The sequence below is a fragment of the Ranitomeya variabilis genome, chromosome 5 (genome assembly GCF_051348905.1).
Source record: "Ranitomeya variabilis isolate aRanVar5 chromosome 5, aRanVar5.hap1, whole genome shotgun sequence".
Lineage (NCBI taxonomy): Eukaryota > Metazoa > Chordata > Amphibia > Anura > Dendrobatidae > Ranitomeya > Ranitomeya variabilis.
This window is the reverse complement of record NC_135236.1, coordinates 59,351,108-59,366,122: the sequence shown is the minus strand read 5'-3', so window position 1 is coordinate 59,366,122 and position 15,015 is coordinate 59,351,108. Positions and strand designations below refer to the sequence as shown.

Sequence of the window (15,015 nt, the reverse complement as noted above, 5' to 3'; positions counted from 1 at the left end):
ACAGGGTCCATTTCAATAGCCGAGGGAGAAAAAATGAAACCCAAAAAAGAAACCTTCTGAACTCCAAAGAGGCACTTAGACCCCTTCACAAACAACGCGTTAGCACGAAGGACCTGAAATACCATCCTAACCTGCTTCACATGAGACTCCCAATCATCGGAAAAAAACAAAATTCATCCAAATAAACAATCATGAATTTATCCAGATAATTCTGGAAGATATCATGCATAAAGGACTGAAATACCGATGGAGCATTAGAGAGCCCGAATGGCATCACAAGATATTCAAAATGGCCTTCGGGCATATTAAATGCTGTTTTCCATTCATCACCTTGTTTAATACGCACGAGATTATACGCCCCTCGAAGGTCGATTTTAGTAAACCAACTGGCCCCCTTAATCCGAGCAAACAAATCAGAAAGTAAAGGTAAAGGGTACTGGAATTTGACCGTGATCTTATTGAGAAGGCGATAATCTATACAGGGTCTCAAGGAGCCATCCTTCTTGGCAACAACAAAAAAATCCCGCTCCCAATGGTGACGAAGATGGGCGAATATGCCCCTTCTCCAAGGACTCCTTTACATAACTCCGCATAGCGGCATGCTCTGGCACAGACAGATTGAAAAGTCGGCCCTTAGGGAACTTACAGCCAGGAATCAAATTAATGGCACAATCGCAGTCCCAATGAGGAGGCAGGGAACTGGACTTGGGCTCATCAAATATATCCTGGAAATCCGACAAAAACTCAGGAACTTCAGAAGAAGGGGACGAGGAAATGGACATCAAAGGAATATCACTATGTATCCCCTGACAACCCCAACCAGTTACAGACATAGATCTCCAATCCAGCACTGGATTATGTACCTGTAACCATGGAAAACCCAGCACAACAACATCATGCAAATTATGCAACACCAAAAAGCGAATATTTTCCTGATGTGCTGGAGCCATGTACATGGTTAACTGTGTCCAGTACTGAGGTTTATTCTTGGCCAATGGCGTAGCATCAATCCCCCTTAAGGGAATAGGGCTCTGCAAAGGCTCCAAGGAAAAACCACAGCGCTTGGCAAATTCTAAGTCCATTAAGTTCAGGGCAGCACCAGAATCCACGAATGCCATAACAGAAAAGGACGACAATGAGCAAATCAGGGTAACAGACAAGAGAAATTTAGGCTGTACAGTACTAATGGTAACAGACCTAGGGACCCTCTTAGGGCAATCAGAAATAGCATGAGCAGAATCACCACAGTAAAAACACAGGCCATTCTGACGTCTGAATTTCTGCCTTTCTGCTCTAGTCAAAATCCTATCACATTGCATAGGCTCAGGACTCTGCTCAGAGGACACTGCCATATGGTGCACCACCTTGCGCTCGCGCAGGCGCCGATCAATCTGAATGGCCAAAGACATTGACTCATTCAGACCAGCAGGCGTGGGAAACCCCACCATAACATCTTTAAGGGCTTCAGAAAGACCCTTTCTGAAAATCGCTGCCAGGGCATACTCATTCCATTTTGTGAGCACAGACCACTTTCTAAATTTCTGGCAGTATACTTCTGCTGCTTCCTGACCCTGACACAGAGCCAGCAAAGTTTTTTCTGCCTGATCCACAGAATTAGGCTCGTCATACAGCAATCCGAGCGCTTGAAAAAATGCATCAATATTGAGCAATGCAGGATTTCCTGGCTCAAGGGAGAATGCCCAGTCCTGCGGGTCGCCAAGCAGCAAAGAAATAACAATCTTCACCTGCTGAATGGGGTCACCAGAGGAACGGGGTCTCAGAGCAAAAAACAATCTGCAATTATTTTTAAAGTTCAAAAATTTAGATCTATCCCCAGAAAATAAATCAGGAATAGGAATTCTAGGCTCTAATACCGGAGTCTGGACAACATAATCTGGGATACTCTGTACCCTTGCAGCGAGTTGATCCACCCGCAAGGACAGACCCTGAACCTCCATATCAGCACCAAAATCCTGAACCACCCAGAGATTAAGGGGAAAAAAAGACAAAACAAGCTACAAAGGAAAAAAAAATGACTCAGAACTTTATTTTCCCTCTTTTGAGATGCATTTAACACATTGTGGGCCAGCTGTACTGTTATGACCTGGTGGTTAAGAGGCCACACTGATATGACCTGGTGGCTAAAACACAACATGGGGCGAGCTCTGAGGAGGTGGTATCTCTACTGACCGCAGTCCCTAATCCTAACAACAACACTAGTAATAGCCGTGGGATGTTCCTGACTCTCCCTAGACACCTCTTCACAACCTAAGAACTACCCCTAGAGAAGGAAATAGAAAGCTATCTTGCCTCAGAGAAAACCCCCAAAAGGAAAGATAGCCCCCCACAAATATTGACTGTGAGTGGAGAGGGAAATGACGTACACAGAAATGAAATCAGATTTAAGCAAAGGAGGCCAATACTAAACTTGATAGACAGAGAGAAAAGGATACTGTGCGGTCAGTATTAAAAACTACAAAAATCCACGCAGAGTTTACAAAAATGAACTCCACACCGACTCACGGTGTGGAGGGGCAAATCTGTTTCCCCAGAGCTTCCAGCTAGCCTGAATATGACATAGTGACAAGCTGGACAAAAAGAGACATGTTTGCAAAGCAATAGAGTGGCCCCTGCAATTCTGGACCCGGTATCATGCCATCACCCACAGCCCAGTCTTCCTTACAACTATACACATAAGATTGGCAACCGAACCTATCGATATTATTGGGTCCGGATACCATTAGTCTGATATGTATGGGAGGCTCTAGACGTGTCTACTATCACCCAATCACCTATTTCTCTGCTATCTCATATACTGGCCCCTTACAATCTACTTCCCACTCTCTACAGAAACTGCCCCTACGAAATCAATCTAACGGCAACTTTTCTCTACTGAGTCTTCTTAATTTGTCTGTAGTGTTTCATTTTGTAGACTGCCTTCTCCTACTCATTTTGCCTCACTCTTTAGTCCTTAGGGCTAGTGGGTAATGTTAAACCCTATGAAGACCAACAGAAGGGCTAGATCCCTCAAACAACCCTCTGCAGTATGATATATTCTCCTATGAGAGACTGGTTTTACTTCAAGTCCTAAAGACTCCTTTAGACAAGCAAATATTTGCCATGTCTAGTTAACATTAATCAATATGTGTACACATACTGGCACGATTGGATCATTGGCTGATTTGAACATTTATCAACGGCACATCAACCAGGGAATGTTCTGCTGATAATATGATGCTGTACGAGTTTAAAATAGTTGTATCACCGATCATTTTGTTCCTGTGCAAACAGGTCGATATATTAGCTTAGATGTTGTATATAGTCGATTGACCTCATAACCCATCAGCAAGTCTAAATAGACCTTTAGTTGCGTTAAAAAGCTTGTTAATGGCTTGGACAATTATTTAAAGGGTAGTTACCTCCATTAAGACATCAAAAAGCTTTGGAATAGAGCTAATTTCTATAGGCCTTGAGGATAGTGCTCTCTTTTGGTTCTCTTCCTACCTTTCTGAACAATCGTTCAGTGTGTTATTTACTGTCTCTTCTTCTCCTCTTTCCCATATGCTACATTCAATGCTTGGATTGACGACTGATCTCCCGACCCGGACTTACAGCCATATATGTGTTTATAAGTTCGAGGTGGGAGTTCCGCGTTCAGTCCTGGTATTACAGTCAGGTCCATATACAGTATACACTGTGAAACTTGTTGTGTGAATTTTTCCTTTCTTTCGAGCTTTAACAGAGATTGTTCCTAGCTCTTCTTCTCTTTTTTTTATATTGCCCCATTGGAAAATTATCTGCCCATTTGGCTTTCAGTGCCATCTCTTTACTGAGGACACCCTATTATACATTACAATATCCTTCTCTTAACATCACCTTCACAGCACTACAAAACACCAGTGATTGTCTGTCCTCTATCTCTAACATCATGTCCTTTCTCTGGCTGAGCCTTCCAAAAACTGAACTTCTTGTTTTTTCACCATCTACTAAGACACTTCTGGCTTCTCATCACCATCATTGACGGGCACATTCCCATGTAACAGTAAAAAATGTACAAGGTGCTCTGGAGGTATCTATATTGAGGAAACCATGCAAAAACTACAACCAAGGATGACACAGACACAGTACATAACCAGGAATGAACTGGACACGGCAGTGGGAAAACATTTCTCTGAACCTGGAGACTGTATGACAGACTTAAAAGTCTTAATGCTGAAAGGTCATTTTAGAATTTTGGAATTCAATCTGATAAGGGTGTTCAATTCTTTGACAATAGGACTCATTTTAACACCTGGATTTATGACTGACTACATGGACACAATTCACACCTCTACCAGAAGGATTCCAGATAAAGGAACATTCCCACCACCTCTCCATTTCTCATTTGTAACAAAAACCCTCGTTTGATTTCCTTGGCTTATCTTTAGGAGGCATCACCCTCTTCCACCTCATGAACAAATGTTCTGTTTTAATATCTATTAAATGTTGTACTACTGTGTTATTAATTCATTTCTGCCTGAAGAAGGAGCCCCTGTACTTTGAAAGCTAAAAACATATATTTTTCTGGTCAGCCAATAAAGGTATCACTTCGAGAATACTTTTATCATTTTTGGGCATAAAAGTATGCCCAATCATCATCTATGAAGTAAACCCTATAATCCATTTTAGTGTGTATTAGTACAATATCTCCAAATTCTGCACTTTTGTTCCTGTGGATTCTGCAAAGGTTATTATTTATTGTTGCTCTTATTAATTCTTTTCTAGATTAGTGTAACGGTCCACATACATTATCAGATATCTGCCCATTTACCGAAGTTCGATTATCAAATATAACAGGATCACACCCTTGTTTGCTTCTATTTGCATAAAGGTATCATTGGCAGTATGTGCGGAGGAAAGTCTCATACAATTTCCTTATTCTCGGCAGCACATCCTCTTTGAAACTGGATAATGAGCTGCTGACAATGATTATTTTAATGCCCACATAAAAGACGTGGTCAAGCAACAAACGCCCATTTCATTTGTCCTTTACTCAGACACACTTTTACATAGGACAATGATACTGGAGGATGACTGTTGGTTATTATTATTATTTATTATTATAGCGCCATTTATTCCAGGGCTCACAATCTATAAGGGATGGGTGAGAATACAGTAGGTGAGGATAGAGCTGGTCGTGCAGTGGTTTGGTCGATCAGTGGTTACTGCAGGTTGTAAGCTTGCCGGAAGAGGTAGGTCTTCAGGTTCTTTTTGAAGGTTTCGATGGTAGGTGAGAGTCTGATATCTTGTGGTAGAGAGTTCCAGAGTAGGGGTGATGCGCGAGAGAAATCTTGTATGCGATTGTAGGAAGAGGAGATAAGAGGGGAGTAGAGAAGGAGATCTTGTGAGGATCGGATATTGCGTGCAGGAAAGTACCGGGAGACGAGGTCACAGATGTATGGAGGAGACTGGTTGTTGATGGCTTTGTATGTCATGGTTAGGCTTTTGGTTGAACACTTCCTCTTTGCTTCTAGGTGTCTTCTTTTTCAAGCGGTAGATAGGTGGTAGCAAAATGCCATGATTTTTGCCCCAAGTGACAAATATCAACACCGTAATTGGAGACCCATGTAGATCTTTAGTATTTGTGAAATTTGCTTGGTGTATACAATGTTATGTGGTATTTCCTGCAGGTTATAGTGGTGGTACCATTGTATAGCATTGTTATTTAGAACACGGTATGTCAGTGTTATTTATGACCATTGAATGGGAAGTTACACTACTTGGAATCATTAGTTACTGAATGATCTAGTGATTTATACATTGCTAACCTAACCGATGGAAAGACCAGCCCATAATGCTGCTGAATCTCAACATAAAAAATACATAGAAGTGATAACCTTTGTAGCATCCCTGAACTTTCTATAATATCCAGTCTTTGCAAAACTGTTTTTATTCCATTTTATACAGTCTCCCCTAGGAAGTCTATGAAGAAAGGTTTATCTTTTGGTTTCTTTATTTGCCCCCACAGAGATTTATTGGTGCAAAAACAGGTGATAGAACTTATTGGATTGGTCTAACTGACACCGAGGCAAAAGGAAACTGGACATGGGTCGATGGAACGAACTACAAATTATCATATAAGTAAGTTTTGTAATCCCCTGATTATCTAGGGTTATATGGTGTAGTGCAGCAGTGCCCACCCTGTGCAGTGATGAGGCAGTGACCTATGAAAGTTACAAAGTAAACGTAATTTAATGTTCCGTGTTCTCACAGGCAAAGCAACAACCAAAACTGTCCATGTGAGTCTGGCTACCGAGGGCGACTGCACCACTGTATCACGCTTCGGGGTGCCAAGAGTTCGCTCAGCTGGCTCTGTGTTAACTCACATAGGCTGTGCTTCTGCAGAGCCATCTGCTCTGCAAGTTGCAAACTCTAAAACTGACACACCTAACCCTCTGCTGCAGGTTTTTTTTCAAGGAACCCGTGGCCATAGACCACATGGAAAACCTGGCCAGGGAGGAAATGGACCATCTCCCTACCTTCCTGTAGTCCATTTTCAAAAATAAAAACCCATGATTGGTTGTCCAATACCAACACTTACTTTTATTTTGCATTGCAATCCCAGCTATGTCTGTGACTGCAAATGCACTCCCATGGCCTAAATACACCTCTGTGGGCATCCTGAGAGACACATAGCGACCCTCGCATATGACCCCAGTCACTTCCTCACAATAGATAAGTGGGGAATTAATCTCTGTAAACTCTACCAACAAGAAGAATGATTACAGCTGCAGGTACAATGCCAAATATATGGCTATGGTTGTCTCATATCTATTGGCAAAGGTCATCAATATTGAAGACCCACATAGAACCTGCACAATTCACTACCCCTTCCTATTCATGTAATGTAAAGATATACCGGTGTATACCAGCCCAACTAAGGCCAAAACAAAAAGGATACTCTTTGGGCCAAGATTAGGTAAATAGAGGCCTGGAGATATGCTTAAAATATCTTCTAGAAGCCATTCCAGTTTATCCGCCAAAAGTAGGGCTCTGATGTAGTCTGCACAAGGACTAACCTCTCTTACGTCATTGTCATTATCTCATATTATCTCCTCTGTGTTGCAGGAACTGGATGCCCAATGAACCTAACAGTTCTGGAGGTGATGAAGATTGTGGCCACGTTTGGAAGGAAGCGAAATGGAATGACAAGAACTGCCACGATAGTACTTCACTTGCCATCTGCGAAAAGAAACTCTGAACTTTCATTGTCCTCATGGACAATCGCTATAATCATCTGCTCTGATTAATCTCTTAGAGCTGGAGCCAATTTTTACCTCTCTGACCAAGCCAAATATTTAAAATCTGTCCAGTGTCACTTCATGTGGTAATAACTTTGGAACAATTCAACATATCCCAGTGATTCTGAGATAGTTTTTTTTAGCAATATATTGTACTTTATGTTAAGGGTAAACTTAGGTGGATATGTTTTTTTTTTTTAAATATTGGAATATTGGAGAAATTTTTTAAAAATGTGCAATTTTCAATCATTCTATTTTTATATCTTCTTATACTAGTAGTCACAATGTACAAAATAAGTAATAAATACATTGCACATATGTCTACTTTACATCTGCATCATTTTTAAAATGTAATTTATTTAGTTAGGATGTTAAAGGGGTTCATAATGTAAAAGGCGTGTCCAAACGGCGCTTAGGATCAAGGGAGATATGACTATGCAATAACCCGCATGAAATTGTATGGCAGTATGGTGCAGTTGTACTATAAATGTGCCAATGCTTGCAAGAAAAGGTTGGTGATCTGTATGAAGAAGTGGTAACAAACTAAATAGGTATACTTCGGTGCACTCCCTAAATTGGACAAGAAACGGTAAGCGGGCACAGCCATATTATAAGTATCCAGAGATAATGAGAGGGGTGCTACCATAGCGTCCTACAAATGCATGTTTGAAAAGTGAAAAGAAAAAGAAGACGCAAATAGAGGGTGCACACACCCAATATACATGTGAACAAAGGCTTTATTGAAACAATAACAAGTGCACATACTTGTATAAAAAGCATTTAAAAACATCTAAAACACACACAAGTCATGGCTCAATAGGGTCATGGCGGCTAAATATAGACAAAAAAATCCATGAGTGATACTGTGAGTGCTTAGTAATCTATAAATCATGTAGATGCTTACTAAGAGCAGTTTTAAATACTTTTTCCCAAGTTAATATTTCAGAAAATAAATAATAATAAATACCAGGCTTAGATATAGCCCATTAAAATTCTGAAATGTATACAATATTACAAGTGCAGCACAGTTCCACTTAGCGAAAAACAATCTTATCATCTTATGAAAAGCAGTACTCCGATACACTCATGAAGAGAATGTGCAAAACAGATAATCAATGTATAGCCATAAATAATAATAAAATTCATACTTGCCATTGATCAATATGTAGCCATGTGGGGCATCCCTACGCGTATCGCTACCATATGCAGCTTCGTCAGGGGAAGATATAAAATACACTGCCCAGCCGCTTTAAGTAGAAGTAAGTGCATTTACTATTGTTACGGGGATCGCCAACATCTGTGTTTGGCCATCTAGGAACAAATCAGCGAAACCCTAAGTTGCAGATTACTAAAAAATAGTGTACGGGGGTATTGCCTGCTCCTGTTCTTGTGTGGGGGAAGCATGGCATGCGCTACCCCAATAACTTGGTTTCAACAGGGATGAGAAGATGTGCCGTGTAGTTTTGATCCTGGCGTGGGGTCGCTAGCGGTTTAGCTGATCCATGCGGTGAGGGTGAAAGAGTCCAAAGTACGTGCGCTACTGCACAAGCCGTAAACAAGCAGCGAATGTTGGTGAGAGAACGCGATCTTGTGCCTGTTGCTGAACCTTCACGCCAGAGGTGGATGCAGTAGCGCACACACTTTGGACTCTTTTGCAATGGGCTACTGTGAGATCATGGTTATTACCCACTTCTGGCTTTTGGTGATAAGCACATGCCAAACATGTGGCTGCTTACTCTGGTTTAGGCACAGTGGGTCTCAGAAGGCGGGAGCATTTGGATTTGGGAGCGCAGTTTTCCCTGGATTTTATTTGAGGGAGTGGGAGCTGTAGGTTTTCTAGAGGCTGTGTTCTGGCAACCAAAATTTCCAGATAGGTCATGATAGGCTTCTAACACAATGTTGACATTTTGTATAGGTATGATGATCTGGACTGCTCAGTTATATGTAGTTGGATCAATGGTTCTTCGAACAAAGCATTTGATAAAGTAATAAATAGTATTATTTATCATAAATTATCATAAAGTATCTCATACTATTTTTATTGAAAAAATTACCAAGTATGGGACTGACAAGGCTACGGTTAGTTGGATTCATAACTGGCTCAGTGATTGTATTCAAAAAGTGGTAATAAATGGTTGCACATCCAATTGGAAGAGTGTTTCAAGTGGGGTCAGGGTGGATAAAAATCAATGTTTTTTTAAAAAAAATAAAAAAAATTGGATTTTTTTTATTTAAATCGGATTTTTTTTATTTAAATCGGATTTTTTTGATTTAAATCGGATTTTTTTCAATAAACTGCTTTTTGAGGAAAATATTTTACCATCCAAAGGTTCTTCCATCATGAGATAAAGCTGAGTTGTTTAACTCAGTAGAATAAAGGCTGTATATGTGTAACATTCACAATGCCATGCTCTTCCAGAGGTTTCTGTAGGATTAGTGGGCAGTTTCTCTCCTATATTATCACAGACGCTCGCTTTACTTACGCAGTTCTCAAAACTGAATTTGACTCCGCAGAGGTCCCAGCCTCTTCTTCATGGCAAAAATGTTACAACATGAACAGAGTTGAGAAAAAGACCTTAATCCTATTGTTCTACAAACCTATGAATACAGAATCAACCCCTTCAGTGCCAAGTCCAAGAAGTTAGACAATATGTTTCTGATTGTTTGGAGTGGAATAGATCTGAACAACACAAGAAGAATGTGAATATAAGTGTGAGGAGGAGGAAGGGCAAGCAGACGAGAAAATGAAAGTGAAACTTTGAGCACAATACTGCAGCATAGCCACAGACAGACAAGTCTGGATCTGTTTGTGTGTACGATCTGAGGTTTATTACATTCTTTCCTTATAATGGCAGCAGGCCGTAAAAGAGACCCAGTTTGGGAATATTTTAATGAAGCTCCTTCGCCTATCGGTAAGGCAGGCATGCGTGCAAAATGCAAACAATGCAACAAAGAGATGCAAGGCCTGGTGGTGCGAATGAGGCAACATCATGAGAAGTGTGGTGATGAAGATGACCAAAGAAACACTTCTGAACAGGCAGGATCTTCAGGTTGGTAAACATTTTTATTGAATCCTATTTCTAAAGACTGAACTGTCATGTGTGAGAAAAATTATATTTCTTATTATTACTGCATGTTACTGTCATTTGGTACAGTTATGAAGAAAAACAAATATTCCTTTTGGGGCAGGGGCAGTGATGTGTTGTGTAAAATAAGCAGAAATTGTATAAACAATAAAATAACAGCATTGACTTTTTTTTGTTTAGGGGAATTCATGGATTCTGGAAACTATCCACCTCCAAGATCACCATCATCCTGTTCTACAGTTTCAGAGTTATCCATCCAGGATAGTGCTTCATTAGCAGCAGCATCATCATCAGACACCCACAGCCACATATCACCATCACCCAAAAGGAAGAAAAAACCTTTACCTCCTGGAACCACCATAGATAGGTTTGTGATAAGAACTAGCAGATTAGAAAAAGAGTTGATTGATGAAAAAATTGCCCAGTTTTTTTATGCAACGAACTCTTCTTTCCGTCTGACTGAGAACCCACATTTCATTAATATGGTTCAGTCACTGAGACCAGGATACAGTCCACCCAGCAGAGCTGATGTTGCAGGGAAACTGCTGGATCAAGTGTATGACAGAGAAATGGAGCAATGTGCAACAGCTCTGGAGGGTAAAATTGTTAACCTAAGTATTGATGGGTGGAGTAATGTCCACAATGATCCTATTGTATGTGCTTGTATAACAACAGAAGAAGGTAAAGTCTTCCTTGCACAAACAACTGATACGTCAGGAAATGCACACACAGCAGAATACTTACAAGAATTGGCAGTAAAAGCTATAACGACATGTGAACAAAAATTCAAATGTCTAGTATGCAGTTTGGTCACTGACAATGCTGCAAACGTATCCAAGATGAGAAGAGATTTAGAAGAGCAGGGAGGGAATACAAAGCTGCTAATAACATATGGTTGCAGTGCTCATTTGCTGCACCTCTTAGCCAAAGACTTAAGTGTTCCGGAAATAAAGGCTAATGTTGTTGAAATTGCTAAATACTTCCGTAATAATCATTTTGCTGCAGCAGCTCTGAAAAGGATGGGTGGAACCAAGCTAACGCTCCCACAAGAGGTTAGATGGAACTCTGTGGTGGACTGTTTTGAGCAGTATATCAAAAACTGGCCTATTCTGATGACACTTTGTGAAGAAAATCGAGATAAAATAGATGGCACTGTCACGGCCAAAATCCTCAACATTGGGCTTAAGAGAAATGTTGAACATATGCTGAGCTTCCTGAAACCCATCTCTCAAGCTTTAAACAAAATACAGAAAAATAGCTGTTTTATTGCGGATGCTGTTGAAATTTGGAAGGAACTGAGTGAACACTTAAAAACAGAACTACACATGGACAGAATTAAATTACAAGCAGTAAACAAACGAATGGGACAAGCACTGACTCTAGCTCATTTTTTGGCAAATATTGTCAATATCCAATATCAGGGTCAAAACCTAAGTGCTGAGGAAGAGGAGTTAGCTATGACATGGGTATCCAGCAATCATCCATCTTTAATGCCAACTATAATAAACTTCAGAGCTAAGGGGGAACCATTCAAGAAATATATGTTTGCTGAAGATATTTTAAGGAAGGTCACACCAGTAAACTGGTGGAAGTCACTTAAGCGCTTGGATTTAGAGACTGTTCAAGTAATGATTTCACTTTTAACAGCAGTAGCTTCTTCTGCAGGCGTTGAAAGAATATTCTCTTCCTTTGGACTCATTCATTCTAAATTGAGAAATCGGTTGGGACCCAATAAAGCAGGAAAGCTTGTTTTTCTTTTCCAGATTATGAATAGGAACAAAGAAGAAGATGATGATGAAGATGATGACAAGTGAGCTACAGAGGACAGCAGGGACAGTAGTATTTAAGTTTTTCATGTGTCGGCTGGGCTGACAGTCTAAGTTTCTTAAAATATATATATATTTTGTTTAGCCAAATTAGTTAACATACAAACATGGATGTTTGTTTAAGCAAATAACTTATGCTGTAATGTTGTTATTGTTTCAGTTGAATAAATCTATTTAAATTGTTATTAAGGTCAGGATTATTTTTCTCCTTCCTAAGTACAACAGAACAGTGGTGTCCAAATATGAATGATTAACCCATTAAACTGGGGAGAAAAAAGTAATATAAAAAGTGATTCTAAAAATCTTCATCTACTTGCATGTTAAAGTAGCAAGAACTAGTTTAGGTAGAAACTTTGATTTAAATCACTGATTTAAATCAAATCCACCCTGAGTGGGGTACCTCAATGCTCGGTCCTAGCCCCAGTGTTGTTCAACATTTTTATAAATGATCTAGTGTGACACTAGTTACTTCTCACGGCCAAGCTGTAAGTCAGAATGATCAATGAGTCCAAGGTCAGAAGGAAGCAACAAAGCACGGTCAGGTAACGTCCTGAGGTCAGAATGCCAGTAGGCTTACGGATCAGAGCAGAAGGGGTTAATCAATTGGATGGTCAGAACGAAGTCCAAAGTCAGGCAGTAAATGATCAAGCATACAGAACTCAAGGCACAGGGATGAATGTACGTCTGGCAGTGATCTGGGAGAAGCAGCTCAGTTAAGTAGCATGGCAATCACCCGGGATAGTGAACACTTTGAGACTCTCGATGCCTCCGAGTCACAGATTGGATAGTGGAGCTGTCAGTCAACACACTGACAGTTCAGCACGCCCCTGTACCAGATTGGATGGCCAAGCTGTCAAACTAAGTACTGACAGCTTTATCAAGCCCCTATACTGGATTGGATGGCCGAGCTGTCACTAACTGCACCCTATACATACTTGGGGGTGGAACTGTGACATCTAAATAAGGGAACTGGATGACCAAGAGAAGGCAAGAGAGAAAGTCATGAGGTCAGATGAGGCTAAAATAGAACTTTTTGGTATCAGCTCCACTCGCCATGTTTGAAGGGAGAAGAAGGATGAGTACAACCCCAATAACACTGTCTCAACTGTGAAGCATGGTGGGGGAAACATCATACTTTGGGTAAGCTTTTCTACAAAGGGAAAATAGGGAAAAGGGTCAAAAAGAACCCAAAAGAACGATCATCAAGTCCACAGAAAATAAAATATAATCCATCTTTATTAAATATAATATAGGAAACAGGTGAGGACACAGTGCCACACTAAGTACAAAACACAGCACAATCGCATGACTGCACCAGGAGCGCACAGAGCCAGGGGACCATCGCTGCTTATGTTTCAATCAAATTATCAAAACCATTCCCTCCCCAACAGGAGGATGTAATAAATGTAGGTAACATAAAATAATAGAAGGTTAGAGCTGCACATGTATAGCATCAAGGGAAGATTCTAATATAAATATATCTCACTTATAGTATAAGATACCTAATCCCACCAAAGGCAGGAACTCTAACCACAGAAGAATGGATATAATTACCTCTAATAGGATGCAGACAACCAGGTTCCCAGGGTCCGTGCGCCCACCCTGACGCACATTTCGGAAGCACTCCATCTTCAGGGGTCATGGCATAAAGTGCCATGAGCAGATTTATATACAATGGATGCCGGAAGTGAAATGGAGTATGATCCTGGAGGTGTATGCCGGTTGTCATGCCAACAAACACTGATTACCACCAGTGTATATAGGAAAAGATAAAATGCAAAAAAAGGATATACAGACATATAAATAGGCAGCACGTCCTCCCTCCCACCTCCCAGCGAACGCACTGTGCCCTGCCAAACAACAGACAAGCACGGGGCCCGTGTAGACTGATAACGAGCGTGCAGCCAGTGTGAGCGCCGGAAGGGGGGGTGGAATAAGTGCCGCGCATGCGCAGTAAGCATAGAAACACACAGGCGTGATATTGTAAGCAGGCGAACAGTGTGGGCAAACAGATTGACCAAATTCTACGGTGTTAAAGAGGACAAGACCCTAAATATCAGTCTTCTGTGGGTACAAAGGTACTAAGCAAGGTGCCACATAGCACCTGCCACTGCAAGAGTGGTACAGATAAATATATCATATATAGCGCACATATAGCAGCTGCAGCAAATATAGCGACACAGGCACAAAAGTGGGACCAATATGATGATATCGCACACTGTAGGAAGATGTATCATAAGTTGTCGCTTCAAAAACAGAATTCATTGTCCATCGTACACAAATAGTGAAGATATATCCGACTCTAAAAGCTTGATTAGCCGCTGCGACAAAATACAACATTAATAAGTCCATTGTTATGATCATACTTTCTTTAACCCGACGTATCTTCAATAGCCGCAGAGACTTCCCCACTAGATCTTATTATTGATGAACAGCATATAGAGTTGGTTCAACTTATTGATCACAATATTTAGAAAATAGATATAATTCGCCAATCCATATGACATCTTATTCGCCTGGAGTGCCCCCACTGTCGCAGGGCCGAGGGGTACCCGGTACCGGGCCTCTCTGTCTCGGTTCTGGGAGTGTCACGGTGGCTAGACCCGGTCCGTGACCCTGCTGAGGGGCGTCCAGTGAAAGTTGAGAATGATGTGGTGTGGTGCAGGTCGCGATGAATAACGAGGACACCAGGTTGCAGTCTCTTTACCTCTTTACTGAAGGCTTCAGGATCCTCAATCCGGAGTACGGTTAACAGGGCTGTCTGAGACCGGCCGGTCCGATGGCACTTCCAGAGTTCCCTTTGCAGGTGGAAATCTGTGCCTA

At 41.0% G+C, this 15,015-nt stretch overlaps 1 protein-coding gene across 3 annotated transcripts in view; it reads left to right on the top strand.

Moving 5' to 3' along the window:
• Positions 1-7,597, top strand: part of LOC143773299 (hepatic lectin-like) — a 52,274-nt gene extending 44,677 nt beyond the window's left edge. For all 3 annotated transcript variants that reach the window (XM_077260781.1, XM_077260782.1, XM_077260783.1), the window contains exons 6-7: positions 6,008-6,120; positions 7,108-7,597. In XM_077260781.1, the coding sequence (XP_077116896.1) occupies positions 6,008-6,120; positions 7,108-7,240 (246 nt within the window). In that variant the 3' untranslated portion in view covers positions 7,241-7,597. The remainder of the gene's footprint in view (positions 1-6,007; positions 6,121-7,107) is intronic.
• Positions 7,598-15,015: the final 7,418 nt, after the last annotated feature.